This window comes from Culex pipiens, unplaced genomic scaffold (genome assembly GCF_016801865.2).
Source record: "Culex pipiens pallens isolate TS unplaced genomic scaffold, TS_CPP_V2 Cpp_Un0022, whole genome shotgun sequence".
NCBI classification, from domain to species: Eukaryota; Metazoa; Arthropoda; class Insecta; order Diptera; family Culicidae; genus Culex; species Culex pipiens.
In genome coordinates, this window is record NW_026292839.1 from 63,128 (window position 1) to 90,767 (window position 27,640).

Here is a 27,640-nt window from a genome sequence, read left to right on the forward strand (position 1 = left end):
TTTTCAATATAACGGTCTGTTGGGGACCGCCTTTCCTCAGTGAGGAAGGGATTTTTTTAACTTTGTTATAAGCCCTTTTCTAGACAATTCTTAGTAAGACAGTGCACGCTCAAGACACTAAGGTCATTTTTCAAAGGGTGAAAAATAACAGGCAAACGAGCAACGGAGTTTAGTATCTATGCATTTCAATTGTTTTGAACCGTTGATTCTTTAGCACGCCATAAAAACATACAAGAATACAAGAACAAACACGAACATTATATTGTGAACCACCAGACAGTGCTCTTAGAATTCATTTCCAAATGCATCCATACAGGAATGCTTAATAAATACCCCACCTTGATGTTTTTGTACGACTTCACAGCACTGTAAGAAGTATTTAAATTTCTTCTGCAAACTCTCACAAAAATTTAGAAAGAGGTTTTTTTTGCACTGTGCTCATTTGATGCCAAACGTAAGCAAACTTAACCCCACCATATTGCACAACAATCCTATGCAAAACTTGCAAATGGGCTGCTGCTGCTGGCAGCTTCGAATATTACACGAGGCAGTGAGAACTTTGCCATCTGGCCCCAAACCCAACCTCGTCGCGAACTTCGACCTGCATTGTAATGGCAGCTTTCTTCCGACCTTCTGGATCCTACGTGGTGGTTCCAGGGCGGCAAAGGATCTCCCGAACGGTGAAGTATTTCAGCAGCTGGAGGAGAAAAACGAGATGCATTCCGCACGAGTTTGTACTTTTTTGAATGTTTTGCTGCTGCTGCTGCACTCTTTTCAACGGGGTCTCACGAGCATAGCACGTCGTAGGACCGAAGATATTGAGCAGAAGCTGGCGAACGGAACGAAAGGTGTGTGTGTGTGTTCTTCTGCAGCATCCCGAACTACTAATGAAAACTGCACGGAAAGCGCTGGAATTTATCTTCTATAGCATTCCTGGTGGTATACGGTATTTGCAAACTAATAAAATGGTTGAATGATTATCGCTGCAGCTGCGGTGGTCTGTGAAATAATTGAAGCTACTTAATTCTCAGGTCAGGATTGTTTGAAAGTAAATTGCTCGGATGAAGGGAAAAGTACAACCAATTTTCTCTTTTGACCCTGTATCTCCAGGGAAAAAGGGGCTTTAGCATTTATGTCATACACACAAAAGAGGGACTGAAGATTTTCTTCATTTAACAGAACAATTGAATTGCTCTATGTAAAATGACAACAAATATTCAATAACTGATACAACTTTACTATGTACATTTTCAAAATAATTAAATTTTTTTAGGCCTTAAAACAACCACCGACCCTCTTATTTTTTATAGCTTGAACCAACACAATCACGTTCATATTGAGAATAATCTTCTCCGAAGAAAGTAAAAAGATACACTGCCCCTGATCGCATAAATGTCCCATATGCATTTTCATCGGTTTCGAGTTATTGATGCAGTTTGGTTCAAAATTGTGTGCTCTTTCAAAAGAGCCTATAGCATCCAGTACTTTGTTCCAGAAATCAGGAGGAAATCTAGTTTTTTCGCGAAAACTTAACACTCATCCTTATGTATGGGACAAACTTCAAATGCGTTTTTCTCAGCTTGCTGTTTTTGCATATGGGACATTTATGCGAACATGTGCAGTACAGTGCTCTTAAGGCTGGTCTAAAATATGATTTTAGCTCAAAAATCGCATTTCAGACCAGTTTTGATCACACAGTAATTTTTAGCCAGAGCTAGGTAGCACCAAACTGTCTTGGAGAAAATTTTCTCAACTTTAACGCAATTGCGTTGCAAAAAATAAAAAAAAATAAAAATCCAAATGTGTTCAATTTCATCTAATGAATTCCTGGGATATTCCTTTAAAAAATATTTCCCGAAATTTGAAAAATTTCCTGGGAATTTCTGAAATTCAATTGGAAGTATACGTTTTCTTTAAATATTGGCCCCAATGTTTAAACATGTATTAGAATGAAAATTTAATGAGAGAACTTATCTATATATATATATACATATATAAAAAAAAATCGATGGTTTTGTTCGAACGCGAATCAGTTCAACACGGAGCGTCGGATTGAGGTGTTCTTTGCTGCGTTGAGTTCGTAGAAGCCCAAGGAAGGTTCTTATGCCAAAAAGTTACAACTTTAGTCACTCTGGAATCGATTCCGGAAAATCTGCCGATTGTATGGGAAATGTTACGTAATCAAATTTTGATCACAGGAGGCTGAATAAGCAAAAGAGCTAAAAACGTCAATAATCGAAAATAAGGCAGAACGAAGTTTGTCGGGTAAGGCTTGTTTGATATCATTCATTTCCTATTAAACTAATCTGCTCCCCGAAAAATATCATGTAATGGATTATTTTTAATATTTTTTTTTTGTCAAAAATATTAAAACTGGGAACACCTCTTGCTCATTTGTTTGGCGATATCATGGATTAAAAATTTATAACATTTCGGTGAGCTTTTTAAATAATTATAGTGCTGTATCGTTTGAAAAAAAAGTATAACCCTTTAAAGCCAAGAATTAATTCGTGATCGATAGAAAAAAGGTTTCTTTTTTTTCATGACCTAGACCAAGACAATTTGAATGTAAATCGACATTCTATATAGGTAATTCTCTACCAACTCACACGAAATCGGGGAAAGTTGCCCAGACCCCTCTTCGATTTGTGTGAAACTTTGTCCTAAGGGTTAACTTTTGTCCCTGATCACAAATCCGAGCTCCGTTTTATGATATCTCGTGACGGAGGGGCGGTACGACCCCTTTAATTTTTAACAATGCGAAAAAGACATGTTTTTCGATAATTTGCAGCCTGAAACGATGACGAGATAGAAATTTGGTGTCAAAGGGACCTTTATGTAAAATTGGACGCCCAATTTGATGGCATACTCAAAAATTTGAAATTTCGGCTATTATGCCAAAGCAAGTAGGGGAGGTGGGGGTAAGACGGCCAGGCGGGGTAAGACGGCCATGCGCTTGTTTTACTACTTAACATGATAAAAGTTACCAAAATATCTAATGATATTGTACCTTAGGCAAAATAGGTTACTTTGAGCCACTTTTTGCAAAGCTAAAAAGTGGGTTGTTAACAAAATTTTGATAATTAAGAAAAAAACTGCCGTAATCATCTATGTGTCGTAATATTTATCATTTGGAAAAAGTTCTTTGATTATAAACTGTTTTAAAAACATTTTGGAGCATATTACTAAAAGCTTTTCATTTCGCAGTCATGGTGATAATGTCCTTAACACTATTAGATAAAAATATTAGATTTTTATGTATTTTTATCTTAGTTATCTAAGTTGCAAAATACGGTGGCCGTCTTACCCCCGCAAGAGGAGGAAGGATCGAAAAAACACACTTTTTTGAAATCAATAAAAAGTATAGAAAAGTTTATTTTAAAGAGACCAAGTTAGGTAATTTCTATAAAGGAGACTTCCAACTAGGATCTGTACTAAGTTGGAGTTGAAAATAATGGTTTATTTTGATTTTAAATGAGTTTTCACCTTAGGGTGGCCGTCTTACCCCCATCTCCCCTACTCGGAGAAAATCGCGTTTAAGAGTTCGTCACCAAATCTTCGCCAAGGCAATTTCAAAGGGGAGTGGGATATTGGCCGTTTGGTTTTTCGCATCGGCAACCATAAGTAAATAATATTTTAGTGAAATTAGAGTTTCAGTTGATGCGTTGGAACGTCCTCTACCATTTGGTGGAATAATCTCGATTTTAATAAAAGTGGATATAAGCCGTTTTTTCAATGATTTTTGGGTTTCAAAACAACCCGAGTACCTCTTTGTTGATTAGTACCTTCAAAAATAAATATAAAATGAATAATAAACATAACTCACCTCTAAGTATGTACAGCAAGCAGGCAGCTTTCAGAAGACCACGCACATCCATCATGGTGGTGGCGGAGCTTTGGCAAAACCATAGACCGGTAAAACCAACAGCCGATGTTCTGGACCACGCTCGTGGTATGTTGCGAGCAACCCTTGTTCTCTGACTAGTGCCGCCACCTAAGACAGCAACTCCTCCGGTTGGTCATCTCGTTGGGTTTCTTCTTCCTTGGGTGCTATTTGAGACCACTAATTGCAGCACTTTACTTCACTCTGCACATCTAAAGTGTACCTCAAGTCAGTAAATTTCCTTATCGAAATTGAACCAGTTCAACCGAGGTGGGGGTAACGAGTGAGAGTTGGAATTTGTAAAACTTTACCGTTGTTACCTTTTCAATTACCAACTGTCGCACTTTGTTGTAACTTTGACATTTTTTCTCCAACTATTTGATACTGGGGATTACGGATAACTACTCGCTCTATATACTTATGTACAATTAATGATTTCACACTTTTGGCAGTTTTGCCTGCAGCGGCAAAGCGACAGAACAACTTTTTAGCTCAGCGGATCAAGTGTGGTGACGAGGGTTGGGCTCCTGACTAAACTTTTACGATTCTCCTGCTGCTGTTGGAGTCAGAGTTCGGTGATCTTCCACGTGGGGGTATGGTGGCGATGCTGCAAGAGAGGAATAGAGAAGAACAAGAAAATGAAGATGTTGAAAAAACTTTTGCATTACAAGCATATTTCTCGTGGAAGGGGCTACCCAGAAGTGAGTTTTCCGAAGAAGTGCTTTCGCTTCGAGCACTTCTGGAATCCCTTGGAACACCGCCGGTGTATGCCATCTCGCTTTTACTCCCGCACCCGCCCAACGACGACCAATTTTGCATATTAATAATTAATCAGATAAGCGGTGCGATGTTTTATGCACGCAGATGTTGTTGCGCGGGGTTTATTACGCCAAGCGAATCTCTAAGTGAAACAAGAGTGTTGTTTCGTCAAATTTATGCTCAATTGAGTTGAGTTGAGTTGTCGTTGTTTTTTTTTTCTTTCCTAATTTTTCGCGGCGTAAACAAGCGTTAAATGGAGTTTACCGTGCTCCTCCTGTGAAAGGACATCTAGAAGTAGCAACGGTACAGTGTCAACACAGTGAAGCGACACGTGATGCTGAGTGACAGGGACGTCCGCCATCGTATGGAATGTGGCAGCGTGAACAAGACTGATGATGTTTGGCCGCTAATATGGGACGGTGCTTTTGATGTAGGATCGGAAATTTTGCCTGCAGTGGATAATGGATTGATAATAAAGTTAGGAGAAGCACTCGAGTCCCAATTGGTCTGTACACATAAAATGATGTAAAATATCATCGGTGCATTTCGCGCCTTCGATCGCAGCAGGCTTAGAAGATTATTTTTGATAGTGGGACCACAGAGAGCAGCGTTGCCAGGTTTTGCCGGAGATCATTCCGTAGACCTTTTTTTTTGCAACGCCACCTATATTTGAAATATAGTACTTATACTCGCGCCAAATGCCACCTTTATTTGATTTTTGATACTTCATGCATGACACTTAATTTTTTAGATTTCTTAGATCTTTTTTATGAAAAACGAAGTTGACTTTATAGTTGTCGGCCACCATTGCTAGTACCAACCACTAGTGTCTTCCTTTATATCTACAACGACTTCGCCGCCCTGGGCTCCTAAGTGTATGAAAGTATGGCACGGAGCGACGGCGCCGAATACCCATATTTACACAAAGAATTTTAGAGATCTTTTTTATACCATTTGAAATATTGCATTATACCTGAGCCGTATTACTAAATTATGTTGAATCGTTTTATCGGTAAGTTTTTGCCTTCCTCACCTCAATGAGGAAAGCCTATAAAACACCCATAAGTCGCTATTAAAATTTATGAAGTTTAGTTAAGTACTTCAAAAGTTATGCTAGAAAAACGATTTTAACTAAAGTCCAGAAGATTGTAAAAAGGGTGTTTTTTTGTAAGAAACCCCTTAATGTTATACATTATTAAAAAGGTATTTATTTTAAAGAGATTTCTAACGAGCCCAAAATATTGAGGATCTGGCCACCCTACCGAAAGTTATAAGCATTTTCAAAAAGGAACACCAGTCAGCACCGCGGAATCCGAAAAAATCACCAATACATAGATATTTTGGAAACTTATGATTGCTGAACAACTGGATAGAAGAATAATGCATTTTAAAAAACCTTTTGAATTAAAATGTTGAGGCTATGGCTCGTAATTTCGGTTTTAATACTTTATATTTTTTATTTTATATGCCAACTGAACATAAAAACGTTTAAAAAATCGTAATTGAAATACGCAACTTTTGTACTCAAAAAGTATAGGTCATCGCTAAAACTTTAAAGTTATCTTAGTGAAAAAATCTTGAAATGCCAAAAATCTAATGGTTATTTTTTGGTTGGAATAAAGTAAACCAGAGAAAATGGCAAGGAGAAAGGTCATATAATTTTTTGCCAATAAAAGTTCCAAGTCACTATAATTTTAAAATATTACAAAAATAAAAAAAATCTAAACTTGGCGGCCTTGGCGTTCTCGATTGTGAGATTCCTACTCGAAACTAGGTGTCCGAAGGCTTGATTGTTAGGGCAATTGCAAACCTCTTTTTACACCTTAGCTTCCATCCACCCCGGGATTCGAACTGACGACCTTTGGATTGTTAGTCCAACTGCCTATCAGCGACTCCACCGAGGCAGGACCCAGGGAGACGACTCCTACACCTGGAATGAGCTAACGACCTAACCTTTAGGTTAGTCCGGGGCCAACATTTACTTCCCGTCCGACTGAAGGCGTGATCAGACAAATCTCGTCTCGAAAAATGCCACCGGGATCGACTGGGTGAGAGGAAATCACGCTTACCCCTACACCACGGTTCCCGGCTTTACAAAATCTAAAAAATCAACAACGAAAAAAAGACAACAAAAAATTATAAAAATTGATTTGATATTCAAATTGAATGAATTATTGAAGTCCTCGCCAAAATTTCACAATTTTTTTCCTACAATTTCAACGTAAACTATTATTTGAAAAAAACTCTAATGTGATCTTATTTTTTGTAATCTTAGGTGGCGGCGTTGGAAGACTGTGAAATATTTTAGCAACTAACCGGTCTAATCAGCTAATTTAGAAATACTGAATTTTAGAATTTATGTATTTTAAAATTTTAGAAGAAAATTTAGATTTTAAGAACTTCAGAATTTTTACTTTTGGAACATTTTTGTTTGGTTTGGTACGATATGTCCACGCATACTTCTTCCCCTATAGATTCTGTGAAATGTGATCCGTTCACGAAATCCTCTTTGCGTTTAATGCATAGAAGCAGGCGTGCCCGCTCCCATGAGTGTAATACAGTTCGGTATGCTCGAATGTATTGAAATATTTTTTTGTTGACAAGAAAGAATATGGGACGTAATATAAACACATGTTCTTCCACACGGATAAAAATTCTATAAGTAAACCCGGTAACTCTGTGTCGTCGATTTTGTAAACAATGAATTGAAACATTGAAACCAACATCCAAAATCGGCAACATATTTTTCGATTTCGTTGTAAATGATTTCAAAATCGACAACTTTGTTAACAATATCGAAATTTTTTTTGACGATTTTGGAAACAATTCAGTGTTTACAAATTCGACAACAAATTATTACAAGAAAATTTACCGCAGTTAACCAAAATCAAATTAACAATGCAACTCCGTGCAGGATGCTTTCTTTGGACAAGCTACGCTTGTGTTCAATTAAATTAGATTAGATTAGAATCACAAGCGCATGTACTGTTACACGCACTCAACTTTTCTAGAACTTGTTCCTTCCGAGCTCCATACTCAGCTTTAAACTTCAAAGCCCGTGAGCCAAGTCCTGTCACAACCATCAAGCTCATATATGTATCCGGGTTCTAAAATATTTTATTGATTTGTTTTTTTTTTACATCCTAACATAAATGAACCAGGGAAATAATTCTCTTCTTCCATACGAAATTGTTAAAAACTTGTACCCCATATGTTTGTAAAAATAATCTAACTTTAAAATATATTACTTCGAAATTGACCATATTTATATCAAATTTCAATACATCTCTTCGAAACTGAAGATATCAGATAAAAAAAACTTATTTTTAATCAAATGTCAGTTCATTAACAAGATCCATCCCAGTCACGACGTTCTAGCAGGATTCTAGATCAGTTCTAACAGAGCTGGATGTTCTCACAGCATTCTATCAGAAATGTTCCACCGCTCTAGCTGTATTTTGGCAGAACCAGCTCTGCCAGAATATTCCGTGACTGGGATTAAGCACCCGCAAACCCCACTGAGAATTTTGGCTCGAGCCTCGACTCGATTCAGGCCAGATCGACTCGAGGCTCGAGCCAAAATTTTTAGTGGGTTTCCGGGGTTTCCGCAACTTTGAATTACCCCAGTCAACTCAATCGGAATTCTGAAACAAAATTCAATTCGAAACGTTCACGTATTCCGTTTCAAACGCAACAACCGGTACGTACACGGAATCGGTTGTTGCGTTTGAAACGGAATACGTAAACGATTCGAATTGAATTCCGTTCCAGAATTCCAATTAAGTTGACTGGGATACAGCATATAAACAAGTCAAAAAGTTCGAAATAAGGGAATAGCATCTAACTCCATTGTGCCTCTTATGTTGCCATATCAACTCTTTAACGTTCAATTGAAGCTGATTAAAAGCCTTTTCAACTGAAATCGAGTACCAAGTATTTCTCCTATTTGAAACAGTTTGTAGGAAGTAATCGCCCAACATTCTCCAGAATGCTTTCAAAAAGATGGCTGCGCTTGGGTTAGATTAGATGAAAATCATCATTCTGAAATAGAGAAATACTTGCAACATGTTCCCTATAAGGCTTTCTAGGCCCAGTGAAAAAAATATATTTTAACCCAAAAATGACGAACTTCTCGTCACAGTGTCCTGATGCAAACATTGATCGAGCTCGAGCTGTCACTGCCCTGCGAAGTATGTTTGCTGACATATCGGGCGGCCAGTCAAAAAAGCCAGCTAGAAGTCGCCTGACAAAAAACTTTTGCTAGAAAGAGATAGGAAACCTGATGCAAACAAACGTCCAGCTGTAATGTAAACATACTTTGAATGTGTTGGTAAATTTCTGACTAGAAAGCCTTATTGTATAATACAATTATTGAATCAATACAAGCAATTATTTAAATTAAAAAAAAAATCCGTAGATTTTTACATTCATTCCGTAGATCCGTAGAAATTTGCGAAATCCGTAGATCTACGGAAGAATCCGTAGACCTGGCAACGCTGACAGAGAGTTCAAAATTAGAGAAAAAGAGCGATTACAGAACTGCCACCTACACAGTAAAAAAATGTAGCTAATAGGGACGTGGCGTTACATCGTGCTGCCACCTGGTTTTTTTAAGCGCAAGAGTGTAAAAGTGCTGAGTCATCGTCTAAAAATAGACGGCGTCCTATCTCGCCCAGCAAAATGAAGTCGATAAAGTAGTCGGTTTCGATGCGAAAAAGTGGAAAACGTGGTTTAAAAATAGCGACACCATCCCCCTATGTAGCTCTATGTACCGTATATGCAGTAAATACAGTATACAATGTACGGAGCACATAGAGGTACATTGACTTTGATCGTCCAGTTTTCACAGCGGCGAGGTTGGCCGTGCGGGTTGGGGCGCGGATTTAGTAAGCTAGATATAACTATCGCCGGTTTGATATTTTTTTAGGATTACAGATATTTTTTCCTAGCGTCTGCCAGATGTAAATTTACACATTTTTAGAGGTAAAATTAAAGCTTTTTTCTGACATAAAAGATGTACCCCTTTTTAGATGTAATTTTACCATGTTTTTTTTTACTGTGTAAGCAGGCGAGAATTAGTACTGTGCGTGGTAGCACAAGCCACGCGTTTCACAGTACATCATTAGTCAACTTATTCGCTTATCCGTACCAACTCTTAACAGAGAGTAAAAAGCTAAATTTAAAAATTTGAATCATTTTAAATTAGCACGACCATTTGCAAATAAAGTTGAACTTCCGAATTCACGGCCAGTTCCAAACGGTGAGTGATTGAGCCACCAAAGGTTGTCTACATTCATTTTGCTCTAAATTTGTTCAAACTCACCTGTCATAATTTAAAAGAAAATCGTCACACGAAAAACATTCCTATGATTAGGAGCGAATATTCAAACATTGGGATGCATAAATTCAAAACGTTATAAAATTTTGAACCGCCCACGTCAATATCGACAGCGACTGTTCTGAGGGGGTAATAGATAAATATATTCACAGTCGTGTTATAAATTCATGCACCCCATTTTGCCAGTGTTTCCACGTCAGAGACCGAAACCCAAAGACTGAACGAACGTTTCTCACAAATCCTCCCAACCAGGAGACCAAACCGGCCAAACGAAAAAGAGAGATATCTATGTGAAGTATATTTTATGAAAACTGTGTGGCGCTCGCTGTCGGCCACTCTTCGCCGTAATTTATGCAATCCAAATGTGACCCCAGATCGGCCAACCGACTCCAACCGGTCCACAGATCTCCGATGGTGCCTGCCATTTGTAGAAGCTCTGGTGTGGCAAGCGGCAGCGGCCTCAAAGTTTGTTCAACATTCGGCAAACACAGTTCCATGATTTATGGGAAATTTATATTCTAACTTTCCGGGGAGTGCATCAACACTTCGGGGGCAAGAGCAGTCAGCGTCGCAGAATAATAGAAAATTTTCACTTTGCCTAGCACGAGGTGTAGAGGGAAGCTGGAGTATGGGGGAGGGGAGTCGTTTTGAAAAATTGATTCTGTACGCGATATCTAGTCGAAACATTCAACACCAAGGGAAATTGAATTTCATGCCATCGATGCACTTTACGGGGAAAAGTTTGATGGAATTGAACGACCAGCGGAAATCTATCCGGGTTAGTAAGACAATATCCGTACGATGAGTCATAGTTCTTGAAGCTTTTTGGTTCATAAGACTTTATGTTTGATTGGATTTTAAAATATCTCCATAGTCGTCATGTTTGGAAAATTAATTTCACTAACATCTGTAACTTACTGCAAAAAAAAAAATTATCCTGAAAATGTTTTAATTACGGTATCCATTTTATGACACTTTAAAAAAATCGAATCAATCACATTGTAGAGAACAGCTGAACAAGTTGCCTTAAAAAAGTATCAGTTTTGGTTCAATATAAGCAGAGATATGCTCAATTTCGTAAAATATAAAGTTACTTTCTCCAAATTTCTTGATTTAATTCCCTTCCACATGATAAACAATGCTTCCTGGTTTTTTTTAATGATTGTCATTAAATAATTCTCAAGAATTTTGTCAAAATTTGATGTATTTTAAATGTTTAAACAAAATATAACCATCATTGGAGAAAGTAACTTTTTATTTCAAGAAACTGAGCATATCTCTGCCTATATTGAACCAAAAATTGACAAAACTGGTATCCTAAGGCATATTCATAAGAAATTTGTTGAATATTTACATGAAACCATCGATGTTTAGTGGCTTTTCCAACGAAAGATCCTATAAAATCGAATAGAACCCTTAATAAAAGTTGCTCTGGACCCCCCGATGAAATATTTCGATGGACCCCACTACATGCCAAAAAGAGTCCCTCTTTCCTGTTGACATATTTTTTAAATTTAGTGTTCGGAAAAGTACAAGGTGAAGAATTTACATTTCGATTGCAAACTGTCCGAAAAAAATGACCCCCTGCTCCACAAGCAGAAAACGGTTCTTTGGGTTATTTTAAGCATATGTGCGAATTTTTATCGAAATTGGTTGAGATATCTGAGCCTAAAAAATGGTTTTCATACAAAAATTACATTTATAAATCGCTAAAGGGCTTTCACATCTTTGATATATTCTACAAAGTTGTAGAGCATTGATTTAGAACATCTCTTTTTAAATTTCGAATTTCACTTTTGACCGTAAGAAAATTGAGGTTTTCATACATTTTTTCGATTTTTCCCATACAAACTTCACCCCCGAGTATCAATGGGTAAATGTTAACAGATTTGGTTTATATTTATCCCAGAGTCCTAAAATAGATCATGGAGCAATAATCAGCTTGTGGAGTGAGGTTTTGAAAAAAAAAGTTCAAGAAAAAAAAAACAAAATTACACCATTACAAATTGGTGGTTCAATCCTCGTACTGTTAAGGGTTTTTTTGTGAAATACAATCAAAAAACCGTCGGTATTGTCGATAAAAGATCGGTAACGGGCAAAAATGTCATACCCCTATATCGCAAAAAATGCATGAGGACAGTTTTCATGCAGATTCTGATATACTTTCATGCCGCCATGTATCACAATCTTGCGACCGCCGGTTGGGTGTAGTTTCAAAAATTCTTAAATTTTTCGATACTTGACTGTAAAATTTATTAGGATAAAACTTTTTTTTCGTAAAGTCGTGATAACTCATAATGTTTACAAGCAAACAGTAATTCTCTGCTCTACAACTTTGTAGAATATTGTTACACTCTAAAAAACAGCCCCGCAAAGTTATTAAATACCACAAAGTATGAAAATGAAAATTGTTGTTGTTAATGACAAAATTGCCCTTCTGGGTTATTGCAGATTCGAACAGTACATACAATTTACCATAAAATAACATATCGTCAGCTGTGTGCTATCTTGTGACATAGACCATTTGAGTCGAAAATGACCCAAGTAACCATCCAGCACTTAAAAAAGTCATAAAATAGCAATAAATCGGCATTCTATTGCTGATTAGTCTTCCAACAGCATTTGGTAATGCAAATCAGCACTAAATCATTAGCATTGTCAAAAGCTAAGATAATGCTGATTAAGTGCCGCTACTAGCAACACTTCTAAAAATTTCCATCAAACTGGCAACACGATTCTGACTTTGAATGAAGTGTGAAAGAGAGAGTACCAGAGTAAACAAACTTCTTGCTCACTCTTGCAGTCACAAAGTCAGAATTTTTTTTTGTATAGAAATTGTTTTTTAATATATATTTAGGTGTTTTATCATGTAAGTTTCTGATATTATCAGATATTTTTCCATTTTCATCTATTATATTATACGTTTTCAGTTTTTATAGAATAATCCATCGTCTCAATGACGGAGAACTTCAAGCAGCCGTCCCCGCGAGTCCCGCTCGGGTGTTGCTTCAGCGGTTGGCCCACAAGAAGTCCGGAATTTGCAAGAGGCAGTGGCACCGAGTTTCAGGACAGATTCAGATGCACCGTCGAAGGCTATGACCCGCATGACGTCATCGTCAACAACGGAGAATGAGCTAGGTTGCTACCCTAAATCGGGAAGGAGTTGTTTTGGTTTTCGTGTGACGTGCTTGGCAAATAAATGTAAAAATAAAGTAAATTCACTTTCATTAAAATGGAGACAATAGTTTTATAAGCATTTATGTGATGTCAAGAAATTTCAATAAAAAGAAGTATATGTCCATTCATATGAAGTACATGAATCCTTGTAATCACATCTTAAAACGACTCCTCATATAGCCGTGAGGACACGGGCTCAGGAACAACCACCACATCGGCGACGTCAACACTTCTGATGAACACTTCTGAAATAAGCAGCAAACCAACATTACGAAAATAACTCAATCGGTAAAGCAGCTGTGGGCAAACCAAAAATAGAATTGAGAGTGTGTAGGGAAAAGGCGGGGAAGAGGGAGATAGATACACTTTTGCTCTCGCTTTTTTTTTACGTTTACCGCAGGGGTGGACAGAAACAGTCGAGGCCAGCACTTAATCAGCCGAGTAAAGTCCAAAAGCGGCCACTATTCAGCACTATAGTAGCTGTTAGTGCTGAAGTAAAAACTATTTAGCTTTTACTCGCAGCTGTGAAAGCGCATTAAGGGCCAAACAGTGACCGGGTTTAAGTGCTGGATGGTTACTTGGGACGTCATACGAACTTTGGACAATGTGGAAAATGTGGAAAAAATTTCTTGTTTTTCACAAATTTATGCTGATACACATTTTCTGAAGGCAATGCAATCTTTTGTTTTTTATAAATATACTGATTAAGTCGGTTAATCTATTGATTTAAGTCTATTTTAGTTTGTATGGGAATTCTGTGCACACTTGTGACACGTAGTACAATTTTACTTTCGAAACACACTAGTGACACGTGCTTTTCAGATTTTCGTTTACATAATTTACTGTATCTTTTAACTGGTGTAACCAAATTAGTTGAAACTTGGAGCGTTTGTTAAGCGATAGTATACTAACCGATTGCTTCAAAAAGTTTGGCTCTACCATTCATAGTTTTGAAAATATTTATCATCAAACTTTGAAAATCGATTTTCTCGAAAAGTACTAAATGGTCGTTGTCACAAGATAGCACACAGCTGACGATATCTAAAAAAAAATACAGTCGAGTAACGAAAAATTGCAGAATTTTTGACACTATTTTTGTTTTTTTTTATGTTTTCATTTGTTACATTTTTTTGGAATTCTGAGTACATCAATAAATCGGGCGTCCAATTTTACATAAAAGTCCCTTTGACACCAAATTTCCAAACCATCACCTTTTCAAGCTGCAAATTATTGAAATACACTTCTTTTTTCGAATGTTGGAAAATGGAAGAGGTCTTACCGTCCCTCCGTCACGAGATATCAAAAAATGAACCTCGGATTCGTGAACAGGGACAAAAGTTACCTCTTAGCACAAAGTTTCACGCAAATCGGGGTCGGGCCAATGCTGTGTGAGTTGGCGGAGAATGACCCATATGAATTTTGACCAACCATTTTACATCAATCCTATTTGTCGTATCCGGTGCGCGGGACGTGATGTCGCATGGGAACCTACGGCAGGGCCACGGAATCAGCGCACGATACGCAAATAAAACACGGTAATTATAATAAAATGTAAAACGCGTGTATTCTTGTTAAGATCCGGAAATAGAATGAAAGGGCACAACAAATAATCTTGACAGCTAGCATAAATATTGACGCGCTGTCTTGCGTCACAAGGTGGCAGACTGGCAGCCACTTGTGAGCCAGCGACGTGCGGAAAGTGGGAGCACTCCGCGCACTGGTTCTGTCCACAACACTATTTTATTCTAGTTTTGTGTAAGGCATAATATTATCAAATCTCACTGCACCAATTAAAATTTATAAATTTTTGCCATACTGATAGATATGACTTGATTCTAAAAACCTTGACAGACTTGAAACCATACTTGAATAAGGAGGGTTATAGATTTCAAATATCTTCAACTAATTAAACAACTTTCAACACTTGCAGTGATAGCCGCATTCACTGAGAAAAAAAATCAAGAATTTCTTAAGGGCTGGTCCAACATACTACTCAACCCCTTCCCATCGAGAGCATTCCTTGCTGTTTCTGCAATTTCCTCCCGTTTACTTCACACTAGAATTTTGCACTGAGCTGAACGCTACTGCAAAGCAAACATTAGCTCCATACTTTTCAATCCAACTTTGATCAAATTTACACAACTGCACAAAATCTTACTTCTTTCTTGCCACTCCAACGCGCTCCTCTCGACTCCTCTCGTAGGCAGCATCCTCATCACGGTGATGAAACTCACTGACTGGGATAGAATTGCGGTGCATCGGACCGATTGCGGCAAAAAGTTTGAGCAAAAATGTTTAACTAAGACGGAAAAGCAAGACAAAGTTCCGGGGAAATTGAGTTTGGCAACAAAACTTTGCGCCGGGAAGGACAGGAATGCTGCTTTTAGTCGCTTTCATCTGGAGTTTCGCATTCATTTTCGAGTGCCACTGCTGAATTTGGTCGGTTTTGATAGCAAAACACGTCTAGGAAATATTTTGCACTGCAAAGAATGTAGCTTTTAGTTCCAGTGGAAGTGGAATGCACCAGAGCGTCGATTGGGTATATTTACTGAATGAAAATTTAATTCGTTGTGGATTAACGAGAATTTGTTTCAATGTTTAAAATTCATGATTGTCGAAAACATGCTAACAATGAGATTTTAGTTAGAATTTATTAAAAAAAAAAACACTATTCCAGCACACAGAATCACTGCTTCGTGTCACTAAATCACGTTCAGCAAACATTTCCCTGGTGTACCGATAGAAAATTGCTTTTCAGTGTAAACGATATCGGCACCACAATCGGAACCCGGTTCGGTTCAGTTCTATTCCATCCCCACCGGGGTTGAGCAAAACAAGTGCGGCATCTAGTTACAATCGTTCTGTGAATAAACCCTGACATTGGCAGATCAGAAAAAAAAACGATTGAAAAATATTGAAAAATGAAACCTGAATTAACGATGAGATTGGAAAACGAATCTATTTACATCGATTTTCGAAATAACGATCACTGTTTGGTGAGTTATCTTGAATTTACACGTTGACAATAAATCCGCAATAACAAAAAACATGAAATATATGCTCACAAATCAGCCACAGCTTTCTCTCCAAAAACAAGCACCAACATAACACATGCTAAAGCCCACTCGAAGGTGGAACATAATGCCGCGGCAGCATCCCCAACACGCAAATACCATTAATTCATTCACCGCAGACTTACAGGAAAAGACAAGAAAATATCCTGTTCGCTCCATTGCTACTTCAAGCAAGCAAACCTAACTTGCTTGCGCTGTAGAACCACCCACGAACAAATATGGGGAAATATTAAATATAAGCCAACAAATCGTCAGTTGTGTGCTATCTTGTGACAACGACCATTTAGTACTTTTCGAGAAAATCGATTTTTAAAGTTTGTTGGTAAATAATTTCAAAACTATGAATGATAGAGCAAAACTTTTTGAAGCAATCGGTTCATATACTATCGCTTAACAAACGCTCTAAGTTTCAACTAATTTGGTTACACCAGTTAAAAGATACAGTAAATAATGTAAACAAAAATCTGAAAAGCACGTGTCACAAGTGTGTTTCGAAAGTAAATTTGTACTACGTGTCACAAGTGTGCACAGAATTCCCATACAAACTAAAATAGGCTTAAATCAATAGTTTAACCGACCTAATCAGTATATTTTCAAAAACAAAAGGTTGCATTGCCTTTAGAAAGTATGTGTGTACATAAATTTGTGAAAAACAAGAAAAAATTTCCACATTTTCCAACAACATGTATGACGTGTCACAAGTGTGCACAATCATTTTGATGATAAATTGGTCTATGTCACAAGTGTGTATTGCGATATCCGGGAAACGGAAGCGAGTTTCCAAAATCGAGTTAGAGCATCGTGTAGTGTTTGTTAAGTATAGCAAAACGTCATCATTAACTCATTTTCGACCAAAATGGTCTATGTCACAAGATAGCACACAGCTGACGAAATAGCGATTTGCAGGTTTTACGTTCCTGGAGCAAAGTAACACAGGGTTGAATTTGGTGGACACTTTGGAGTTGAATTCATTCTTATAAGACATTTAAAATAGTTAAGAGAAATTTTTTAAGAATTTTAAAACAATTTAGAGTCTAAGCGAGGATCGAGATTTCTAGAATATAAGAACACCTTCAAAAAAAAAAAAAACATCATAGGAGCTTTAATAATTCAATAATTTGGTAAAAAAAAAGGCCACAAATGGCAAAAAATTAATGAAAAATTAATTAAGTTAAAGCGTTACAATAAACCTCAGATAAAGGTATGCGGGCAATATGCACCCACTTTTGTTCACATTTGGAAATCACGATATATTTTTTTTGTTGATCTTATGTGGTAGTAATACTTATTATTCATGTACTGAATACTCTATGAACAAATGTTTACAGAAATTTGTTCAACAGCTATCTGAAATTCGTACTTCAAAATACTGTGTGACGTCAAGTCCATAAGGAACCCCAAAGTCGGGAACATCAGTGTCTTAACTAAGATAGGATTCTAGGATTCTGACATTTTTGTAGGTAAGGTAAGCTCTTATTGTGTCAGCTACATATCTGCATCCTTTTTCCTCGAAATAAACTATTTTGGGGAAACACAGGGGGTGCATTTTGCCCCAAGGGTGCATATGCATTAGGGTGACAATAAAATAAAACCGACATCAGAGATACCCTTAGTAACTGTGCCAGTTTTGAGCCAAATCTTATCAGTTTTAGGGGTCGCTTTTTATCGTTGAAGTTTATATGGGGAAAATCGCGAAAATGTATGGGGAAAAACATCGTTTCAGTATTTTTTTTGTCTTGTTGTAATATGCACGCATTAACCTCGTACAAACAAAAAAATGTTGCGAGCAAAAATTACAAAATTCAACCCTGCAGGGCCCTGATTCCAAAAGAAACCGGAACCGGAGTGTTTCGGAGCCGGGCGTCTTTCGCGGCGCTGAAAAATGTACACACACACATCCCAACCCCCCATTCAAATCATCTTCCACGTGGGTCTAACCAAAGACGACTGCGACGACGATGGGGTTGTGGAACATCTGCGGCAGCAGTGCAGGTGAAAAGCTTTTCGACGAGCGCGCGCGCGAAGCAAGATAAGGAAAATTAAAATTATAATCGTTTATCACACCGCCAACCGGCTGACTGAAACCGAAATGCGGAAGCGGAGTGAGGGTAAAGCTTTTCTGCAGAACAACCACGCTGCTACTCCACACTTTTGGGGTCTAACGGGACAGGCCACACGCCGCACACTCCTCCGAAATAGGAGTCATATTCCACCCACTTTCCATTTTCGAAGGGCCAATAAGACCGACAATAGCACACACACAGCACCATGTGTGCTGTAGGTGGTCGTGAAATTTTAATTTCGCTTTTAAAGGATTTCAAAATAAGCCCACAAAAGTTAGAACGAGGCTTACACGGCAAAAGCACTCAGCTGGTTCTGCTGTTGGGTTTGGATGACGTTCTCCACTTTTTGCACCCAATTTTTTGTGCTCAGCTCATCATCGTTCTAGCTTGCCGTGTTTTGTTTCGAATGATGTCACTAATGGCTACGGAAAATTAAAATGACAATGAGATTACTCATCCGTAAGCAAAGTGTCTGTTCATACACACACAGACCTCATTCCGCTGTGATCGCTATTCCATCCATTCGAGTTAAGAGGATTTGTTGTCTACGCAACGTGCCGTAACGAAATTGAATTTTGGATTACATCTAAAGATGGCGTTAAGTTTTTTTTGCCTGCCATATTTATAAGAACTTTGCGAAAGCTTATGCATGGTACAACATATTTCTCCTGTGATTTTTTTTGTAAATTTTTGTAGACACAATTATGTTTTAGAAGTGCGATTCAATGTGAATGAGTTTCTGTAAAATAAAAACTAACAAAATTGTAAATCCATTTAAAAATATTTGACTTCGACCCATGCCCCACACAAAATAAATAAATGTTTCAATGCCCTGAAACATAAAAGTTCAAGTGTACATTCATTCCAACACTTGACATTTCTGCCGATTTACATGTATAAACTCCTTTAAGTGCACATATCTTATAATCATCATTTTTTTTACAAAATTTATCTCTTTACAACTTTTTGGACTTAAGAAAAAAATGTGTTGTTAGCATCTCTTTTGAACCCGGCCAAGTGCAAATAACAATAAAGCTTTTCGACGAGCACGTGCGAAACAAGATAAGGAAAATAAAAATTATAACCAACGGCAAAGATTGGATCGGCGATGAATGAGTGATTTATGATCTTTGGTTATAATTTATTTGGATTAAATTTATCTCAACTACATTCTACTGCAAAATCCATTAGCGGAAATCGAGAATGTTAAAAACTAGACTGACGGTATGTAAAACTTTTATTGGAAGAACACATTTTCATTGATTCATATGCATATGCTGCTGCATTACCAGTTCGTCAGCTGCGTGCTATTTTGTGACAACGACCATTTAGTACTTTTAGAGAAAATCGATTTTTAAAGTTTGATGATCAATATTTTCAAAACTATGAATGGTAGAGCCAAACTTTTTGAAGCAATCGGTTCGTATACTATCGCTAAACAATCGCTCCAAGTTTCAACAAATTTGGTTACACCAGTTTCTTCTAACTGGTAAATTACCGTAATCTGGGGTGAATCGGGACTACAGTCTGAATAGGGACAGCAGTTTTTAGAGCACTTATAGCTTTTAAATTTGGAAATGGATGTACACATTTGGTTGGTCTGAGTCTGTTCTAACCGAAACCAACTAGAAAAATCAAAATATTGTGCTCCAACATGGTTAAAACTGCTGTCCCAATTCGCCCCATGTGTCCCGATTGACCCCAGTTTACGGTATGTAACCAAAAATCTGAAAAGCACGTGTCACAAGTGTGTTTTGAAAGTAAAATTGTACTACGTGTCACAAGTGTGCACATAATTTCCATACAAACTAAAATAGACTTAAATCAATAGTTTAACCGACTTAATCAGTATATTTCCACAAACAAAAGATTGCATTGCCTTCAGAAAATGTGTATCAACAAAAATTTGTGAAAAACAAGAAAAAATTTCCACATTTTCCAACAACATGTATGACGTGTCACAAGTGTGCACGATCATTTTGATGATAAATTGGTCTATGTCACAAGTGTGTATTGCGATATCCGGGAAACGGAAGCGAGTTTCCAAAATCGGGTTAAAGCATCTTGTAGTGTTTGTTAAGTATAGCAAAACCTGGGTGCTGAATAGTCGTCCGCAAAGCGGCCTCAATTTAGAACTGTCAAAGCGGAACCAATTTACTGTTCGCAAAATGCTCCCAAGAAATAGCAAGTATTGTAATCGATCAATAATTTATTTTGTCAGGAATAAAAAAAAATGATGGCGTCGAACTTTTGAAACATTTAAAAGTGCCATTTGGATGCTCTTACGATTCACTAAATTCCACCCACTTCTGACGCAATTTTTCGTCACGTGGAAAACAAAAAAGCCCTCTTTTGGCTGCCCCTCGTTTAGTCTGTAAACAAAACACGCGCGAAGTACTTAATTTTGTCAACAATAAGTCTAACATCAACATATCCAAGATGTTTCAAAACAAGTCACTTCAGCAGCAAAAAAAATGTCACGCTTGAGCTTGAACATAGCCTTCTACTTTGTTTATGTTTACAGCTGTAGTGCAGTTGTATTAGTGAGGAGTAGTGGGGAGCATTCGAAAATCACGTTACGCATTCTGTCTTTTCAGCACCCAGAGCAAAACGTCATCATTAACTCATTTTCGACCAAAATGGTCTATGTCACAAGATAGCACACAGCTGACGAGTTATTAATTTTAGAAAATATAGGAAATGACTTGAACCATCTCTTTAAGAAATAAGTTTTAAATCGCACAAGAACTAGGAACGATTCGGCAGGTGTAGTTGTCAGCGCTGGCTCTGGCTGAAACAAGGAAATCTCTCTTTGCAACTCCGAAAAAAAGGTTCTCAACTGGTCACTGCCGAACATAATACACTCGGTCCTGTGTGTTCAGCGAAACGAATTTGGGTTTTCCTTTGATTTATGGCAGACGACAGAAGAAAGGGGCAAAAAAAAGAACCCTTCCGATGTGCAGCACTTTGCATGCAAAAGCTCTCGAATATGGCGGCTGTCTGCGTGTCACAAGTGGGTGAAAGCTTTCACATTCTGTTTTATGTTCTGCTGGTGCTGCTCGGCTCGACACATTTTAAGTGCTTGAGTAGAGCTAGCGCTCAATGCGGGAAGGTACCGGTACCGATCGGTTCATAACTCACCCCACGACGGGATTCGAAATGGAGCATTTCTGGCGGTATTTTGAAGTGTTCATCAACGCTAACTAGTGAGCTTTCAACGCTGGAGTTGAGTGCAACATTGTTCTACTTTCGTAAGTGCAGGTCTTTGCTTGTCCTTATTACTTTTTTAAACGACCGATCTCAATGGCATGAAGAAGAATTAGGAACTTAGAATTTGAGCTCATAAAAAAATGTTAGTTGTGCTGTTTCCTAAGATGTTTTCATCAGTTTATCAGTGAGGGTGACCTTGACCTGGGGGTTACTATGGACCAGAGATGATTTATATCTCAGATTCTAGACAATGTAAATAAGTTTAATTGAAATATGACGTTTGAGTAATTCTAAGTAAACATTTATGAAAAAAACATGTTCCGCACGTAGAGACCGTGCCCAGAAATTTTAACAATTAAAATTGTTGATTTTACTTTCGTGAATTTTAACAAAAACGTACTTGTTACTGCCAATTTTCAGTTAAAATAACCAAAATTCTGTATTAATTTAATAACCCGTTTGTTGAAAATGCAAAACCCAAAAAGCAAACAGATTTCCCGAACTCGAATGAACGTGCTCGACTGTTAGCTTTGGTTTTAGGAAAATCAAACATTTTGTTGGTTGAATATAATTAACAATTGGTTGAATATTGAAAGCAGCGCTGGTTCGACGAGGAGTGCTAGCGGCTACTTGACGAGAAGAAAGCAGCTTATGCGGTGAAGCTGAGAGCTGCAACTGATGAGAACGTGGCCAGATACAAACAAGCGCTGAAACAGCAGAGAACGGTCTTCAAGCTCAAGAAGCGCCAGCTGGAAGATCGCGATCGCGCCGAAATGGAGCAGCTGTTCCGGCAGAACGAGACGCGAAAGTTCTACGAGAAGGTAAACCGGTCCCGCAAAGGCTATGCGCCGCAAGCCAACGCTTGTCGGGACGCCGAGGGAAACCTTCTTATGGACAAAGGCGAGGTGTTGAACAGGTGGCAGCAGTTCTTCAACGAGCACCTCAACGGCGATGTAGCGCATGGAGACGGCTTTGAAACCCAACTTGGACCGCCCGCTGCTGACCAACAGTTCCCGGCACCTGATCTGGAGACGGTGAAGAAGGAGATCAGGCAGCTGAAGAACAACAGGGCCGCCGGTAAAGATCGGTTACCCGGTGAGCTCTTCAAATATGGAGGAGAGCAGTTGGCGAGGGCGATCCACTTGGTGATTTCTAAAATCTGGAGGGAGGAGAAACTACCAGAAGAATGGATGGATGGTGTCGTGTGTCCCATCTACAAAAAGGGCGATAAGCTGGACTGCGGCAACTACCGCGGCATCACGCTTATCAACGTGGCCTATAAAATCCTCTTCCAGATCCTCTGCCGTCTGCTGACACCGTACGCACGGAGGTTCGAGGGCCCCTATTAAGCGGGGTTTACTGGCGCTCGGGCCACCACGGACCAAATTTTCTCGCTCCGGCAGATCCTCGAGAAATGCCGTGAGTACAACGTGCCCACACATCACATCTTCATCGATTTCAAGGCAGCTTACGATACAGTCGACCGCGAACAGCTATGGCAGATCATGCACGAGAACGGATTTCCGGTCAAACTGACTCGGCTGATCAAGGCTACCTTGGATCGTGTGATGTGTCACGTGCGAGTGACAGGGGAGTTAGCGGACCCCTTCCAATCGCATCAAGGGTTACGACAAGGTGACGGCTTATCCAATGCGCTGTTTAACATCGGACTTGAGGGAGTTGTGCGAAGAGCGGGCATAGATACGAGAGGCACGATTTGCAACAGGACAGTCCAACTTCTTGCTTATGCGGACGACATTGACATTATAGCGAGAGACTTAGAGACGGTGGAAAGGGTTTACACCGCTTTAAAGACGCAAGCAAGACGAATTGGATTGGCCATGAATACGACGAAAACAAAGTACATGAAAGAGAGGGGCTCAAAGGACGTTGACCCCCCAAGACTTACCCCTTTAGCTGTGGATGGCGATGTGCTGGAGGAGGTGAGCGAATTCGTGTACTTGGGATCGCTGGTAACGGCCGACAACGACACCAGCTTAGAGATCCGGACTCGTATCCACTCCGCGAATCGCGCCTACTTTGGATTACGGAAAACCTTGACATCTGATCGAGTGCAACGCGCCACGAAGCTGACCCTGTACAAGACACTGATTAGACCGGTTGCCATCTATGGCCATGAGACCTGGACGCTGCGGCAAGAGGACGAACGAGCCCTTGGAGTTTTCGAACGGAAGGTGCTGCGAACGATCTACGGTGGAGTACGTACAGCTCAGAACGAGTGGCGAAGGCGCATGAACCACGAACTGCACGCGCTGCTGGGAGAACCGACCATCGTCACACTGGCGAGAATCGGGAGGCTCAGGTGGGCCGGCCATGTCGCGAGGATGGACGAAGACCATCCTGTCAGGATGCTCTTTGACCGCGCGCGACCGGATGGCGTCGGCCTGTGCGACGAGCAGGAGCACAGCGTGCACGATGGGGAAATCAGATCGAGGCGGACCTAAGAAAGATCTGCAACCTAGGAGACTGGCGAGCTGCAGCCCAGAACCGAGCAACATGGAACAACCTTCTTGATACAGCACGGGCACCGCGTATGGTGTTCTAAGCTGATTGGTATGGTATGTATGAATATTTAAAAGATGATCTTGGGTTTGTTTACGTCTGTCGTTTGAAGTCAGGATTCGAACAAGAGCGGTCGATTTGTTGAGTTTGTGTTGTTAATTGTGAAGTGAGAGGATGTGAAAGGTTAAAAACACACTATTTGGCTAATGTTGAAGTGGCAAATCGAAGTGAACACTGTTGCAACTGTGGAGGTGCAATTGGTGAGTAAGTTTGTTGCTGATTTCTTTGCAGGTGATTAACATTCGCATTGAGGACCTCTGATGCGAGGGGACTTCATGACAATGTTTGAACGAAAGGGAAGGGCAGTGGAAAGAAGAAGCGGGCAAACTTTTGCACGAAAATACTTGCACGGGCAAATTTAACAAAACGTTGGTTAATCTAAGTAAGTATGGGTTTGTTTTAAGACAACAATTTATCTTTTGTGATTTTAATTAGAAAACTGTATCATCAAAAACCCTCGTGCTAACGATGGATACAATTTTAATGAACCATTATTTTTAAAGAATCATCAACCATCAACCAAATACATGGAAATACGTACACATAATATCAAAATAAAAATTAGATGAAGGGAAATGTCTTGAAAATAAAATTTATAAAAGATATACAAAAGAAGATAATATTTTAAAAATGCTGTTGAAGGAAGACGGCTCAATAAACTGGTAAGTAAAACTCCAAATATTGTTTTCAGGAATCGGAGTACGTTGAATAAATTGAATCAAATGCAATGAAGTTGTGTTGCCAAAAGTAGTTGTTAAATTAATGCAAGCTTGGTAAGTAGCATTATTGATTTTCCTTCTTTCCTCATAATAATTACTTTTATTTACGTTCCTTTTTTCAGTTTATAGCCGAAATTGAGCATGAGCATGAGCATGAGCATGGTTGACTGCCAATGAGCTGCTACTCCGTTATTGACGGATCAGCTGAAGTTATATAATGAACCAACAGATGAATAGTGGGAGCTAATCATCCTCACTGTATAACCCCTGAAGATCTCTGCTTTAAGTCAATACCGGCGCCCCCCAAGGAGATGCAGTTCAACAAAGGTAGGAATGTTAGTCCGATAGTTGAAGTTGCAGACTCATCAGACACAGAGTTTGTCGCTCTATACCTGTTGACACCGCATGAGACCGTTGAATCCACAGCATCTCCTTCAAGCATCACGGGAAGTGGGGGAATTGTGTTAGTAGGGGAAGGAAAGGGAAGGTCAGGATTCATCTTGGTAGATGATATGACCAGAAAGTGAAACAATCGTTGCCTTCCGAGCTACGACGCTATGAGAAGGTCTTATCAATCGCGTATTTTTTACTTCTTACCGCCGGCGTGCCATCCGAGCAACGATGCTTTGGGAAGGACTTTCAAAACGTAATGAATTTTGAATTAGCGTATTATTCGGTGATGTACAATTTAGGATAGATCAGGATTCATTTTTTGTAAGATGATATGACCAAAAAGTGAAACATTATCGCTGCCTTCCGAGTTGCGACGCTTTGAGAAGGACTTATCAATTCCTCAATCGCGTATTATGTTTAACTTCTTACCGCCGGCGTGCCATCCGAGCAACGATGCTAAGGGATGGGCTTTCAAAACGAAATGAAAATATAATATATAATTCAACGACGCGAATCTCTATTCCAATGCTTTTCCGATCTACTTCTCGCGGGTTCGCGCGCGTCGATTCACTCTCCGATCGATCCAACGAACACCTCACGACTGATGGCCCCACTTCTCTGGCCACACCGCGACCCCTTTTTCAATGATTTCGAGAACTTTCTGCCACTTTCCCTCGGGTTCCGCGCGTCGATTCACTCTCCGATCGATCCAACGAACACCACACGACTGATGGCCCAACTTCTCTGGCCACACCGCGACCCCTTTTTCAATGATTTCGAGAACTTTCTACCACTTTCCCTCGGGTTCCGCGCGTCGATTCACTCTCCGATCGATCCAACGAACACCACACGACTCACCTTTTTTCAGTTTATAGCCGAAATTAAGAATTTTGTATTAAATTACTAATAAATTTCATATGTCTATTTGCAGCAAAAGGTTCGCTTTGGTGTAAATTCTGTGTCCAACCACAAGAAAAATAACTAAACCTGAGACCGTTGTAGATGATGATGACTTATCGGATGATTTCACAGTGCAAAAAGCAATCCACTTTAACGACCCCCGGGTCTTTTGTGGTCTCTGTTGCAAGTTTCTACTCATTTCTAGGCGTCCGAAGGTTGTGTGTGGTGAGTCACTCAAAACCTCTTTCACGCGAATGGACCGACGTTTTACTTCCCCTTCCGATAGAAGGCGTGGTCAGGCAAATCTCGTCCCGAAAAATGCCACTGGGTCCGTCTGGGATTGAACCCAGGCCATACTGGGCGTGGTCAGGCAAATCTCTTCTCGAAAAAAAAATGCCACCGGGTCCGTCTGGGATTGAACACAGGCCATACTGGGGTGAAGACCGAGCCACGTAGCCCAGTGGTAACGCTTCCGCCTCGTAAGCGGTAGATCGGGGTTCAAATCCCGGCTCGGACCAACACAACTGGTGATCTTTTCCCTTCTGGAATCGATTGCTTAGTAAAGGGAAGGTAGTGTATCGTCACAAACTGGACCTTATCACGACACCTTAGGGAGGCGACCTCTGGAATGTTAACATTAACCTTAACATGTTAACATTAAGTTGAGAATGAAACTGCCACTGAATCCGCTTTGTAAATGCCGGCCCGATACTCTTCAAGGGTGTTCCCCTCAGGAACTGGGAAAGATTTACTTTTTACTTTACATACTGGGGTGAGAGGCTACCACGCTAACCACTAAACCACCGGACCCGGATGATCATTTCACAGTGATGGTAAGTGAATACAACACTTAATTTTATACAACTGAATAAAAACATAAGCTTTAAACGTTGTGAAAAGTTTGCTCGGTTTACGGAATTTACGAGAAATTAAACACTTATTTTAAATATGTGTAACAAAATTGTATTATGCTTTATTATTATTTTTTTAGATAAACGCAACGTAATTTTTATAAAAATTAATCAAAATTTACATGTTTTATAACAACAGTTAAAAAAAGCTTTATTCTTATGCTTTTTATTAGTAATTTAATAACTTCATGCAAAAAGAAACAAATTAGTACAAAAAGTTAACATTTTAGGCAGAACAAATTCGAATATAAAAACACCCAGCATTAATTTGTGAGGCATTATTATAAAATTTACTGCAAATTCAATAAAAATATTGATAACAACAGCTAATTATTGTCTACATGTACGAATATTTTCCTGTATTCAAGTAAGACATTAGTTAAAAATATAGCTAGAAATAAACATAAATTATGTCTAATTAAGAAATGTTTTGTTATAAATAACTAATAATTTGCTGCGTGCAAAAATATTTCGGTTAATACAACGAAAAAAAAAATGGATGAAAATAGTTAAAAAATATGGTCCAGCCTGTTTTTTTTTTACAGAATATTCCACAATATTTCAGCTGAAAACAACAAATTTTAAGTTAATTTTCAGAAAAAAATATTCTAGCAGTCGACTGCTAGAATT

The 27,640-nt window shown here is 39.0% G+C and overlaps 1 protein-coding gene across 1 annotated transcript in view; it reads right to left on the bottom strand.

The window, feature by feature from the left end:
• The window catches only part of LOC120430644 (cell adhesion molecule Dscam2-like), a 72,882-nt gene that overhangs the window by 41,912 nt on the left and 3,330 nt on the right, over positions 1-27,640 (bottom strand). Inside the window, exon 2 of the mRNA XM_039595746.2 lies at positions 3,827-4,490. Coding sequence (XP_039451680.1) covers positions 3,827-3,881 — 55 coding nt within the window. The 5' untranslated portion in view covers positions 3,882-4,490. The remainder of the gene's footprint in view (positions 1-3,826; positions 4,491-27,640) is intronic.